Here is a 13,626-nt window from a genome sequence, read left to right as displayed (position 1 = left end):
TGCTGGAGAGCTACAGGGCAGGCCAGGCCTCCAGCTGGGCCGGGCACTTCAGGCCACCCCACCTAACTGTCGGAACCTGGCCCATTAGAGCTTATAGGGATGGGAGTAGCAGGTTGGCTTTCCCAGAGTCAGCCAAGGGTACCATGAATGGCCATCTGGGCCCACAAACAGTGTGGTACCTGTGAATTCACCTGTGTGAAATCAGATCCTTTCCTTTAGTCCTATACACCTCTGGGGACTGCAAGGAAGATTTTTTTTTTTTAACTTTGAAATATTTGCTAGTTCATTAGTTGAGAGTGTGAGATTGAGGTTTAAAAGATAGGGGGTGATTTCGTTGGTACCAAGGTCACAAAGAGGGTGGCATGGGCAGGGGCCACAGCCTTCCTACCAAGTATAGGACAGGCAGGAAGCGTGGGATGGGGAAGAGAAGCAACTGCAGAGGGCGGGCAGCCTCAGGGCCTTAGTTTCAGCTCCTTTAAAAGGAACATGAGAAACTCCCCGTGTGAGAGGAAGGTCCTCCAGAGCTTCAGGCTGTTTCAGGAAATAACATTTTATTACTTGCAAAAACCCAAAGCACTTCCGAGATCTCTTTCAATCCAGTGGAAGCCATTAGGGAACCAGTTTCAAAAACAACTAGATAAGTCCGTAAGACTAGCTTGTAATTGGGCTATCTGTTTCTGGTGTATGTTCCTACCTGTGTTATCTGATTGTCTATGAACAAAAGCTTTGCTCTGCTGTAGTTAAAAATGACCAATCCCTTGAGCTCACATAGGGAAGCCCTTGGCTGTGGAGCTGTTCTAAGCAGCAGGTGACTAACCTCTCTGGCTCCCTGTAGCAGGCTGTGTCTGGCTTCCTCCAGTGGGTGTGCTCAGACAAGGAAGGGTGTGGTCTGGCCGGAGGAGTCCCTCAGGCAATACTTGCTCTATCATCTGCCTCTGCAGCCCTGCCGCTCTCTAACCTGTACGAGACCCTGGGAGTCGTGGGCGCGACCACCACTCAGCTGTACACGGACCGCACGGAGAAGCTGAGGCCCGAGATGGAAGGACCCGGCAGTTTCACCATCTTCGCCCCTAGCAACGAGGCCTGGTCATCCTTGCCAGCTGTGAGATGACTTCCTTATGCCCAGGGGTCTCATCCCTGGGGACCGTCTTCCTGAGACTCTGTGGTGGTTTCCCACCGTCTCAGGACATGTCCTCTTTAAGGCCTCAGATAAAGCCCTGGCACTTGAGCTAAAATACACCTCCCCAGGTGGCTACCAAGGCCCCATCCATTTAAGTGGCCAGACACATCTCAGTGCTCACAGAGGAGAGGTCTTTGGAGGAATGGGGGTCCCCGGGGCACCTTTCCCAGGGTGGCAGGGACCCATGGGGCCTGCAGCCCCCTCACAGCCACGCTGACCCTCCTCCTAGGAAGTGCTGGACTCCCTGGTGAGCAACGTCAACATCGAGCTGCTCAACGCCCTCCGCTATCACATGGTGGACAGACGGGTCCTCACGGACGAGCTGAAACACGGCATGGCCCTCACCTCCATGTACCAGAATTCCAACATCCAGATCCACCACTATCCCAACGGGGTAAGGAGTCCTGCTTCCACGGCTCTGCCCTGTGCCCACACTGAGCCTGCACCCGCTGCATGTGTGGGCGGGTTTCTGGGATCGTGTCCTGCAGGCGAGGTCACCTGTGGACAGTCCTCCGCCTCCTGCCCCTGCTTCTCCACATTCCATCCTGTGGTTTCCCCTCCTGGGGCTTCTAGGTTGTGCCTCCAGGGTGTTAACCACTCACGCTCACTCCTTTTCTGGGCAGATCGTGACCGTCAACTGTGCCCGCCTGCTGAAAGCGGACCACCACGCAACCAACGGCGTGGTGCACCTCATCGATAAGGTCATCTCCACCGTCACCAACAACATCCAGCAGATCATTGAGATCGAGGACACCTTCGAGACCCTGCGGGTAAGGGCTCACCCCCGGGCAGGGGGAGGCCTGGGGATACACCACCTCCCAAGGGGGGCCCTCTTCTCTGGGAGGGGTGGAGGGTATCTCTATGCTCATGGGCCTTTAGGTGACCGTAGAGCAAGTTCCTCTGATGCCCATAAACGTGGTGAATTTACTAGTTAGGCAGTTAGTTTGATCACAAGAAGACATCATAATTTTCTGCTGGGAATGTCCCCCTGCCGGACTTCCCCCTTATAAAGTTTCTTTTCCTTGACGCCCCTGGAAAGTTCCAAGGTGGAACTTGGAACTGGGCATGCATTGTGCATTCTGGAATGGAAAGGCTCCTCCTACCAGGGGCTGGTGCTTACCTGTGGCACTAGAGAAATGGCCTTTCAGGCTGCATGGTCTTCTGGATCACATGTCCCCACCATGGGATCCTTGTTCCGTTCATACCCCTGTTTCCTTGGAGCCCAGACCAGCAGAGAGGCCACGAGTATAGACACAGGAGCCTGGGAACTGACATCTGGCTTGGCTTCTGCCTGCTCTGGGTGCCAGAATGCTGTTCCGGCACCCCCATGCCCAGCAGGCATTTATCTTACAACTGTGGTGGCAGGCAGGCGTTCCTCTTGGCCACAGCTGCCCAGAGGAAGTTAGCACAGGCTGCCCCGTCAGGGTTTTTGCCCTGATTCAACGAGAACTTCCTGACCACAAAGGATACGAAGTGGGAGTGGGGTGGTTCCTCCCCTGGAGATCTCCAACACAGAGAGACAAACACCCCCAGGCTGGGCTGACGCCCCAGGCTGGGCTGACGCTTGAGTGAACTCAGGAGGAGGCTCTGGGGGTTCCTGGGGACCACACTGCCCACCCTCTTCCCCTGCCTTCCTTCTGGGTCACTCAAAGGTTGGGGATCTGCAGGGGGCTGCTGTTCCCACAAACTTGGTGGCACAGCCTTTGATTAGTGGCGGCTGATCTGCACTGAGTAACCTCCTCTTACTGTTCACGTTTTGCAAATATTCCTTGCTTTCTTCTTCCCTTTGGCTCTCCCTAATACCCGTCTTTCCTTCTGCTGACATGTACTCATTAAGCCCCTGCTACTTCCCTAGTGTGTTCAGAGGAATAGAGGAGAATAAGTCAAAGTTCTGTCTTCACTGGCACTTACATTCTCGGGGGAAACAGACAAGGCCATCACAGATGGTGCTAAGTGCTGTGAAGTCAGGCAGTGAGTGGTGAGCAGGGGAGACCCATGGGGTCTAATTGGTCCAGGAAGGTCTGTCTGGAAGAGGTGACTTTTGAGCTGAGGCCTGAACGTTGGGAATGGCCAGTTATACGAGACATGGGGGCAAGAGCTAAGTTGGTAGAAGGGAGAAGGGGGGAGTAAGGCTCAGAAGCAGGGCGAGCAAGGAGGCCTGCAGGACTGAGTGAAGAGCGCTAGGGAGCCAACAGGTGAGGTAGGAGTGGCCAGGCTGGAGGGGCCAAAACCCTGTGGGGCCTTGGAGGCTGAGCAAGGACTGTGGCTTATCCTAATAGCAGTAGGATGCTTTTAGAAGAGCCATCTGGTTGCTCTGTAGAGAAGGGGTTATGTCATCCTTACGCTCACAGAATTAACACAAATAATCATCACCCAGCAATTGAATGAGGACCCAATCCTTGCATGAGGACAGCAAGCTGTGCAAGTGTGTCTAATAGAAAGGTACTTGCTTTCATCAGGGGGTCGTAGGCGGGGCAGGCTGGGGGGGGGATGGAGGGCAATGCCAAGTTGACTATCTAGAGAATTGACATTTCAGTCAAAGCCCAGAGAAGGAATAGGAGTCAGAAAAGCAAGGATAGGGCAGAGGGAACACTGCAGGGCCAAGGCCCAGGATTGGAAAGGAGGAAAACAGGGCAGCAGCTAAGGATGACCAGAGTGGGCAGAGCTCACTGGAGGGATGGGAAGAAGTGAGCCTTGGTTCAGCTTGCCTTTACATCTGGGGCTTCTACAAAAGCCGGGAGCCCTCCAGAGGTGCACTGGTGAGACCTCGTGTGCCTCTAGTGTGCGGAGACTCCCAGAGGCCTCAGGAAATGCACCATCTGCTCCCTGCCCACAGGCTGCCGTGGCTGCATCAGGGCTCAACACCCTGCTCGAAGGTGACGGCCAGTACACGCTCTTGGCCCCAACCAATGAGGCCTTTGAGAAGATCCCTGCTGAGACCCTGAATCGGATCCTGGGGGACCCAGAGGCCCTGAGAGGTGAGCACCCCTGGGCTACTGCTGCGGCTGCCTCATTAGAGTAGCCAGACTGAGCCCCAGGCTGGGTCTTGTCCAAGTCGACATGCCGCCTGCCATCCTGTCCCATTGCTCCCGGCTGACCTCTGTCTCTGCAGAGGTCAGAGCAGAACCCTGGTCAGAGGGGCCAATAGGAGTCCAGCAGCCTTGTCTAGGGACACAGCTGGGCTGAGGAAGGATGCATTGCTGGAGGTCCAAAGTAGGGTCTGGCCAGAGTCAGGAAGACTTAAAGGCCCAGATGATCAAAGCCAGGGCAAGGCTGCCAGCATGGGCAGCAGCTTGGAGGTGTGGGGAGGGGGTGGCCTGTCCTAGCATCCTTGAAATGGAATCATCATGCTGACCCTTGAACTCTTCCTGTCTAGCCAGGGGCCTCAGGGATAGTGCAAAATTACAATTAAAAACCAGTAACAGTCAGCTCTTGAATCTTCATTGCTCAGTCCTTCCTCACCTTCTCAGGCTGGTAAGTTAGGTGGAGCATTGGTTACTCCTAGAGGAGAGTGAAGGACCAAGCTTGTGTGGGAGATTAGGAGGGGAGGCCAGGCTCTGCCACCCTCCCCCCAACTCCAGGACTCCTGAGACGCTGCCTGCGGGTCCCCGAGTTCCCTACAAAGGGAAGTAAGCCCCCGGTCCCCTGTGCACCCCAACCCTCCAACCACACTTATTCCTCCCAAATATAATCCAGGGATGACTTCACTTCTTTTGAATCTATTTAAACCCACCTTTGAAATGTGCTATGTAAAATGCCTAATGCATTTCAGACACCCCATAAATGTAAAATATTCTCCCTGCAGCTCTGCAGGGATGGGAAAGGGCACATTTCTGAAAGCACAGATGGAGAGCTGTTGTGTCCAGACATTGTGGGGCCAGGAATCCAGGCTGCCAAAGTGAATGCGGTCCAGGTCAGGGGAGGTTAAGCCTAGTTGGTGTGATGGCTTAAAAGCAGGTTGTTGGGATCTGATGTGCTGAGTGCAATGATGGAGATGCTCCCAAGGTCACGGAGATGAGAATGGCAGGGGGTGAGGAGGTGGGGGCGGCTCCCGCAACCTGAGGGTCCTGAAGGCTTCCGAGGAGAAGGGACTTGGGTACATTGCATCATTTTAGCTTTTTATTTAGAACTGTTTTCCGCCTAAAACGTGTTTTGTACCAAGTACCTTTTTATTTTTGTAAGTATCAGAACACCTTCTTATAAAGTGAGAAAACACCCCAGGTTTACCCCTTTTGCCCTCCTGCCTTTTCCCACTCAGGAAACTGTTTGCTCAAAGCCAGGGCCCGTGTGAGGGGCTGTGCTGGCAAGCAGGGAGGCAGGCAGTCCCGGTCCACCTTACAGAAGGCTGGTTATCAGCGGGTTAGCAGACAGGTGAGAGGTGGCCCTGGGTTGCTGTGCCCATTGGCAGACTGGCTTCCAGCCTTGGCCTGGCTCACCCTCTCGTCATGTCCCCCCACCCCACCCTAGCCTTCCCTTCCTTTCTGGAGAAACCCAATCCCCAAGGCCTCATGCCCATAGCGGTCTTGCAGTCCCTTGTCTTCCCCACTGGCTGAAGCAGGTCCGTGCTGGCCTTCATGGCCTTCAGCACTTGTGCTGGGCCTCAGAGTTTCCTCCTGTGTGTGACAGTGTGGTTTTGGTTCCCACACTCAGGACACATTGAAACTTGCCTCTGTGTTGAGAGCACAAGACAGAGGGCCCCTGTGACCCTCAGTCCTAGAACGATCTCTGCCTGGCAGGGGCTGGGGCACATCTCCGTCCACGGCTCCTTGGAGCCTGAGCACCCCCAGCCCCTGCCCGAACGCTGAAGTGGCACTTGAACAAGCACGATTCTATTTTTGATTTACTGGAGAGGGTGGGTGGGGCAGCAGAGACCATGGCTTACTGATCACCATCCCCAGCCTCTCACAAATCACAGCAACTAGGTAGACCCTTGTGTTTGTGTTTGTCGTTCAGTCGTGTCTGACTCTTTGCAACTGCATGGACTGTAGCCTGCTAGGCTCCTCTGTCCGTGGGACTTTCCAGGCAGAAACACTGTGGTGGGTTGCCATGCCCTTCTCCTGGGGTTCTTTGTGACCCAGGGATCAAACCCGGGGCTTCCACATTGCAGGCAGACCCTTTACCATCTGAGCCACCAGAGGATTGGGTTCAAACAAACAAAAACAAGATCTTCAGATAATTCAGAACTTTCATATGCTACAGTTTTTCATCTTTTCCTACCACACTTCATTTTTATGAAAGGCCAGTAGATGAAAAAAATCCCAAGGTAAACACATTTGAGGTTTTCCATCGGGGTGGTTCAGATACACGTAAGAGAATTCACCCTGAAGTTCAGGTGTGTGCTGTGTGCTAAGTTGCTTCCATCACATCTGACTCTTGTGACCCTGAGGACTGCAGCCCGCCAGGTTCCTCTGTCCGTAGAATTCTCCAGGCAAGAATACTGGAGTTGGTTGCCATGCCCTCGTCCAGCGGATCTTCCCTACCCAGGGATCAAATCCACGTCTCTTACATCTCCTGCCTTTGCAGGCAGGTGCTTACCACTAGAAGCTAATCACTAGCATTTGTTGGGCATATACTCTGTCATCAGGCACTGTCCTGGGTGCTTAGATTCAGCTTCGTGTCATCCTTACACCAGCGCTAAGAGATGAATGCTGTGCGTGCTTCCTGTTGACCAGTGAGGAAGTTGAGACTCAGAGAAGCTCAGTGACTTGCTCAGGGTCCCACAGCCGCTAAGTAGCTGAGGTGAGATTCAGACTCAGGCAGTCTGACCACTGAGCCCAAGCTAGTTTTAGAGGCTAGGCTAGGAAGCAAGGAGGAGAAGGATCCAGTCCATGTGGTGCCCCAGGCTCATCTGACTGTTAGCCTTAGAGATGATGGAATCCTCCCAGCTGTGGGCAGGCGGCAAGCTGATGCCTGAGATCAGCCTGGCCAGCACTGACTTGACCTGTGCCCTGTGCGGCCCCCAGATCTGCTCAACAACCACATCCTGAAGTCGGCCATGTGTGCCGAAGCCATTGTGGCGGGGTTGTCCTTGGAGACCCTGGAGGGCACTACGCTGGAAGTGGGCTGCAGTGGGGACATGCTCACCATCAACGGGAAGCCCATCATCTCCAACAAAGACGTCCTGGCCACCAACGGGGTGATCCACTTCATCGACGAGCTGCTCATCCCTGACTCAGGTGAGCCAGGCCTCGGGGGCCTTGGGCCTGTTCAGTCCACTGTCCCCTGTGCCACCCATGGTGGTGTGCCTAGGGGAATTCAGGGATCTTGGGAGATGTTTCCCTGCCTGCACCTGGCTCACAGCATCCCAGGAGAGATGGCCTGGGCACCTGGCAGGTTTTGCCAGATTGTGAAGAATCTAGAGCTGCAGGCTTGGGAGTCCAGGCTTTATCTTGTGAGCAGGGGAGAGCCATGGAAGGTGTCTAGGGAGGCTCAACCACAGAGCCTTTCAGAAGCTCTGCCTGTTCTGGTTGGGCACAGAGGGCCATTTGCTGACCTCAGAGCATTTGCTTTCTCAGTTGTGCTCAAGCATCCTAGGGTCACTGGCCCAGGGAGAAAAGAGCGAGTGGACTTTGGCTTGGGTTCCATTCAGCATCTTTGTGCCATCTTGGATTTCCAGGGAGTTCTACGCCTAAGAAGTGAGAGGATTTCACAGGGGAAAAACCAACCCAGAAGAAAGCTTTCCATGGGTGTGGTCACTGGCGTTGTCAGCTCTTCAGAAGCCATGGCACAGACCATGTTCTTTCTTCCTCCCCAGCAGCAGACAGGACCCTGACCAAGGGCTGGGACAGAGGCCCCCTGCCCACCTGAGCCTCATTGCACTTCCCCATCCAGCAAGGTTTTCTGGGGGACCATTCCCCTGATGTCACAAACCTTCTGTGCCCCAGCAGCGTTTTAGAGGGGTTGTTGACTCAAGAGATGACATTCCTGCCGATGTATGTCATACTCTGGGGTGGATGAATGGTAAATGAAAACAGCACTTTTAACTTTTGAACCCACTTTCTCCTTCCTTGTAGCCAAGACGCTATTTGAGTTGGCTGCAGACTCCGATGTTTCCACAGCCATTGACCTTTTCCGACAAGCTGGCCTTGGCTCTCATCTCTCCGGAAATGAGCGGTTGACCCTCCTGGCCCCCATGAATTCTGTCTTCAAAGGTATCATGGGGAAGACAGCCTGGCACATGTGTCCCTGGGGGCAGTCGCCCCTCTGTTGTCACCTCTGCAGCACCCTGCCCGATTTATGACTCCCCATGGACTGTTCGTGCTTCCACCCAGCTCAGCCGAAAGCAGATGTGACTTCACCAGAAAGTGAAGAGGTGCTGCTGTTTCGTTTGGCAGAACAGAGGATGCTTGTGGGGATCTGGGCCTCAGATGAAGTGTGCGTCTGTCAGGAGAGCAGAGTGGTCCCTTGTAATTCTCTCTGCGAGGTCGATTGCCAGTGTGACAGTCGGGAGGTCATAGTGAGGATACAGCTGAACCATGGCCATGGGGAAGGCAGAGAAGGGCCAAGTTGTGTCCAGGCCTTCCCTTCCCTATTAGGGCAAAATTCCAAACACACTTGATGATCTCAAACTTCTTTTTTTTTCTTTAATTCGCAGAAGATGCCAGATGTTAAGGAATATTGGCAGCCTTGCTGGATTTCTCAATCTCCATTTCCAAAAAGGGGGATCAGGGTTTCTGCTGCATGGTCTCTGATTCTCTTCGTTTTCAGAGTCAGTTTCTGGGCCTGACCACGCCTTCTCTTGCAGATGGAACCCCTCCCATTAATGCCCGGACAAAGAATTTACTTCTGAATCACATGATTAAAGATCAGCTGGCCTCCAAGTATCTGTACCACGGACAGACCCTGGACACTCTGGGTGGCAAGAAACTGAGAGTTTTCGTTTATCGTAATGTAAGTTCTGGGTCCTAAATCATGTTCTTTCTTTATCTCAGCTCCAAGCAATAGAAGTTATATTAGTGTTTTAAAAAAACAAAAGTGCTTAATAAGTAGGAGCTTGCCTGAGAACTAGTTTCTAATAAGGAAGGAAGGAATTTTAGAAAGAATATCTGATATCAAAGTATCAAAATGGGGTTTTGCCAAAAGTGTCTTAACCCCCTTTTGTGGAGGCCTTTGGGAATGAATTGCACATCTGCCTGGCCTGGCTGGGTAAGCAGCTATCCACCCTGACCCCAGACTGATGAACGAAGGGAGGAGGTATGGAAGGATTGGATCCTTCTTAGCTTTTGTGAAGAGAAGTCGCCTGAACTAACCACACAGCCCTCCTTGATCCAAAAGCTTCTCTTCTCTCTTCAACTGTTTTTTCTCTCCTTCAAACCCACCTATTACCCTGGCATAGCAAACAGGAAGTATAATACAACAGCCCTTGCTCAGGACCAGCCAGCACCATTTGGCTAAAGATGGTTGTCACTTGTTAAATGAATAGATCAGTAGACTCTGTCACTTCATTTGATCATTGTCAACGGCCCTCTCGTATCGCACAATCATCTCGTTATGAGCCCTGCCTGTAAATTTCTTGGGGCCTCGATGGCTCTTCTTACCTTAAGGAACACCATTTTTATTTTTTTCTTTCTTGGAGAAAGCACATCCTTTTATCCTCTTCTTAAGGCTGCACCCCATATATATTCACTGATCTCTGTGGATGAAGCCACCAGCATATGCACTGAACAAATCGGGTGCTTTGGGTGGGGGGTAACCTGGCCTTTCTCTGCCTATTTTACAGAGCTTGTGTATTGAGAACAGCTGCATCGCAGCCCATGACAAGAGGGGGAGGTACGGGACCCTGTTCACCATGGACCGGGTGCTGACCCCCCCAATGGGGACTGTCATGGACGTCCTGAAGGGGGACAATCGCTTCAGGTAACTGGCCCTATCCCCAGGGGATTTCTCCCACATGGTCATGCTAGGGTAGGACACTGGGTGCCAGTTATCCATCAAGCTTCCCACTTCCTCGGGGGTTTAATGAACACTGGCTGTGCACCGATGTGACCTCCCTGGCCTGGGATTCAGAAAGGATGTGGGGTCACCTTGAAAGCTTAGGTTGAGAAGAAGGGTTGCTTCTGGAGGGTAATCTTCAAGTCCATGGGAACAGGGAGGGGCTGCACTTTTATTCCCAAGTTCAAGGAAAGCATCTCACTCTCCTTTTAAAGTCCCAGGGAAGCTGAGCATGCCTGGTTCTGCACCCATAATGAGTTGCCCTGTGAAGTGTCAGCTTCCAGGCCCTGGCAGTTTCCTGGCCTCTCCTTCCCGGTCTCCCAGTGACACTGTTTCCTTGCGCTGCTCCCTCCATTTCTGACCTGTTCACTCACCCCTGGGTGCTGTGGCATTGAGTGGTTCCTGCCGCCGAGTTCAGCCACCTGCATAAGAACCTAGGAGACCACCCACCCTTTGCCGCACCCCCCAGCCCGCAGAATCACACCCCCAGGGCCCTTGTGGCTCGATGTCTGTAGGTTAGTCCTGCTCTGACCTCTCCTTTCCTCCTGATGACTTATGGCTTTTCTCTGAGCTTTGCATTTATGGAGAGGAGATGCAGACTGGGATTGCTCCCTGTTTGTACAAAACCCAGCAAGGGTGTGAATGCAGTGCTCTGGGCTCCACCTGCCCACAGTGGTGCGGGATTCGGGCACATGACGACCCCCTCCACCCACTGGCAGGTAATGGGTTCCATGTGTGTATCCACAGCATGCTGGTGGCCGCCATCCAGTCTGCAGGGTTGACCGAGACCCTCAACCGGGAAGGAGTCTACACGGTCTTCGCTCCTACCAATGAAGCCTTCCAAGCCTTGCCCCGTGGAGAACTGAACAAACTCATGGGTAAACACCCACCTAAGTACATTTGTCATCTTTTCTAAAGTAACCATATCAGTCAGGATTCCAGCAGGAAACCATTGGCAAAGGGTTTGACGGAAAGGAATTTAAGATTATTTGCAGAGGTGTGGGCAGGGTTAAGGGACCAGGAAAGGGTGATGATACAAAGGGGTGATGATACCTTTTGATATTTATCACCGCAGACCTGGGGGTGCTTGAGGAAGGGTGTGACTGGTGGAGGGCATGACCTGGGAGACCCTCGGATGAGGGGCACAGGACAGCAACTGGAGCCACATGCTGCTGGGGTCAGAGCCATGGCAAGGGGGCCTCTAGGTGCCCCGGCCTCCATCAGCAACCTCCTGGCAGCTGGTTGCATGAGAACAAGGGAGCCTGAATGATGCATTTCATGGCGGTCAGCCTGTCTGGGCAGCGAACAAGATGGAGAAGAGTTAGAAAGGAACTGAGGGTAGGTGACAACCAGCCCAATCAGCAGGGCATGTCTTCCCCCTTAAGATCTGTGAGAACCTGCTCATGAAGTCAGGGCCCTGAGCAGTTGAGTTGGGATGTTTGAGAGAAACCTAGTGGTTAAGAGCTTGGGCTCCTGGATTATCCGAAAGCAGGTCAAACCCTGGCTCTGGCATTTACCAGCTAAGTAACCTCTAACAAATTGCTTAGCCTCTCTGGGCCTCAGTTTTCCCATTAGAAAAGTAAGAGTGGTAAGAATACCTTGCTTAGATTGTTGTGAGGTTTAAATAAACATTGCCTGTGGTGTTGAGCACGTGTCCCCCATCAGTAACGGCATCACGGCCATGATGATGGGAGGTGGGGTGGGCTTGCAGTGTGTACGCTGATGCGTGCCTGGGAACCAGCTTTCTCCTCCACCATAGAAAGGTGAGCCTGAGGAGGAGGAGGAAGAGGAGGAAAGACCTCGGCCAAACTTTGGGGCATACATCATCTATACCTACCCCCCCACCCCCACTCCTGAGTGGAGAATAGAAAGCTCTGGCAGCTGCGAACTGAGTTTGTGTCCCGTTCAATTTTCTTTACTGCTAAATGAATGCCTGTGTCTATGGTGCTGACATGTGTTCCGGAGGAGAGAGGAGTCCATTCTGAACATAAACTTTCCATTCTCTCTCTGTTCAGCAGGAATGGAATATTCCCCAGGTGGCCCAGCCTGCTCGGCTTGCCTTTCATTTTCAGTTGTGCAGGAGCTGAGGGAGGGCTTGGGCAAGGCTCCCCAACATGCCCTCACCCCCGGCTTGTAGGCAGGATTAGACCCCAGCATGCTGAGGGGTGGTGGAGCCCATCCAGGTGTCCGAGGTTGACCCAGATGTTAGAGATCTTGAAAGATGGAGATCCCTCCCACCCCAGGAGCAGCTCGGCTCGGCACCTCCAGGCTGTATTTTTGTGGAAGAGTAATTTGTCAGCTCCAAGTTGCGGGTGTTTGGAAATCACTTGGTACCTGATGGCTCCATCCCATGGCCCTCATGTGGATTCGGCAATAACCAAGTGAACTCCCCACAGTGCTTTCAAGCTTCCACTCTTCTCAGTTTCAAGATGCTTGAAATAGCCATCCATGAGCCCTGGGGGTATCCAGCCACTTGGCTGGTAATATGAGTATTGGGGAGACCATGACGAAGCTGCAAGGACAGCTGGCGGCTTTAAGAATTGCCTCCCACACTTAATTGGGGAAATGCCTGTGCACCTTTATGAGCAATTGGCTGCTTTCCCCAGTTGGTGGAGAAGCTGATGTAGGCTGGAAGGAATGCTGAGACGTGATGAGGAGGGACGCCATGGAGGGATACCCCCCTCGGCCCTGACCTCATCGGCTCCATAGCTCCTCCAGACTGCAGCTGTCGACTCTTTTTAAGTTCTCCCTTCAGGAAACAGCCGTCTCTGAATATGCATTTGAGGGCAGAATGTGTAAACATTTCACTACTGTGTTGTAACTGTTGGGAGCCATGCTGATGATGAAATGTCTCAGATGCTGGTGCTGGAAAGACCCCTGGCTTTCCAAGTAACTATTTAGTCATGGAAACATGAGTCACACTCATAGAGGAGTATGGATTAACTCCTTCTCAGCATCGCAGAAGCATATACTTAACCTAGCAGCCCGTCAAATGCACCGGTAGCTTCATGGCCACCATCATATGACTTGTTCCCCTGATCATTATGCAAGTGATGGGGTAAAGGGCTGAGCAAACAGTAGGTGCTCAATAAGTGCTTATTACCTGGTCAGGGGGTTCTCTGTTACAGGGTGACCACCTACATCTTCTCCTTTGGGCCCTCCTTGACCACACTAGTTACCAGCCTTAGGATTAACTCTGCTTTCTTTTCCCACACACCTGCAGGCAATGCCAAGGAGCTTGCCAACATCCTGAAATACCATGTTGGCGATGAAATCCTGGTCAGCGGAGGCATCGGGGCCCTGGTGCGGCTGAAGTCTCTCCAAGGCGACAAGCTAGAAGTCAGCTCAGTGAGTGTGTGTGACAGTTAAAAGGCTGGCAGTGCCCTGCCACTGGGGCTCCAGGACACAGCTCATCCCTAGGATGGCATTAGACACACACTGTGTTTAAGGTGCATCTTGAATCTCTGAGTGCATTTTCTCAGAAAAGAAAAGAAAAAAGAGTCTTCCAAAGAAAT

At 52.8% G+C, this 13,626-nt stretch overlaps 1 protein-coding gene across 2 annotated transcripts in view; it reads left to right on the top strand.

The window, feature by feature from the left end:
- The window catches only part of TGFBI (transforming growth factor beta induced), a 33,934-nt gene that overhangs the window by 15,884 nt on the left and 4,424 nt on the right, over positions 1–13,626 (top strand). For both annotated transcript variants that reach the window (XM_043465444.1, XM_043465445.1), the window contains exons 4-13: positions 942–1,102; positions 1,410–1,574; positions 1,804–1,950; positions 4,017–4,158; positions 7,144–7,356; positions 8,194–8,331; positions 8,925–9,070; positions 9,900–10,036; positions 10,859–10,989; positions 13,335–13,459. In XM_043465444.1, coding sequence (XP_043321379.1) covers positions 942–1,102; positions 1,410–1,574; positions 1,804–1,950; positions 4,017–4,158; positions 7,144–7,356; positions 8,194–8,331; positions 8,925–9,070; positions 9,900–10,036; positions 10,859–10,989; positions 13,335–13,459 — 1,505 coding nt within the window. The remainder of the gene's footprint in view (positions 1–941; positions 1,103–1,409; positions 1,575–1,803; positions 1,951–4,016; positions 4,159–7,143; positions 7,357–8,193; positions 8,332–8,924; positions 9,071–9,899; positions 10,037–10,858; positions 10,990–13,334; positions 13,460–13,626) is intronic.

This window comes from Cervus canadensis, chromosome 4 (assembly GCF_019320065.1).
Source record: "Cervus canadensis isolate Bull #8, Minnesota chromosome 4, ASM1932006v1, whole genome shotgun sequence".
NCBI lineage: Eukaryota > Metazoa > Chordata > Mammalia > Artiodactyla > Cervidae > Cervus > Cervus canadensis.
This window is presented reverse-complemented; position numbering and strand designations above follow the sequence as displayed.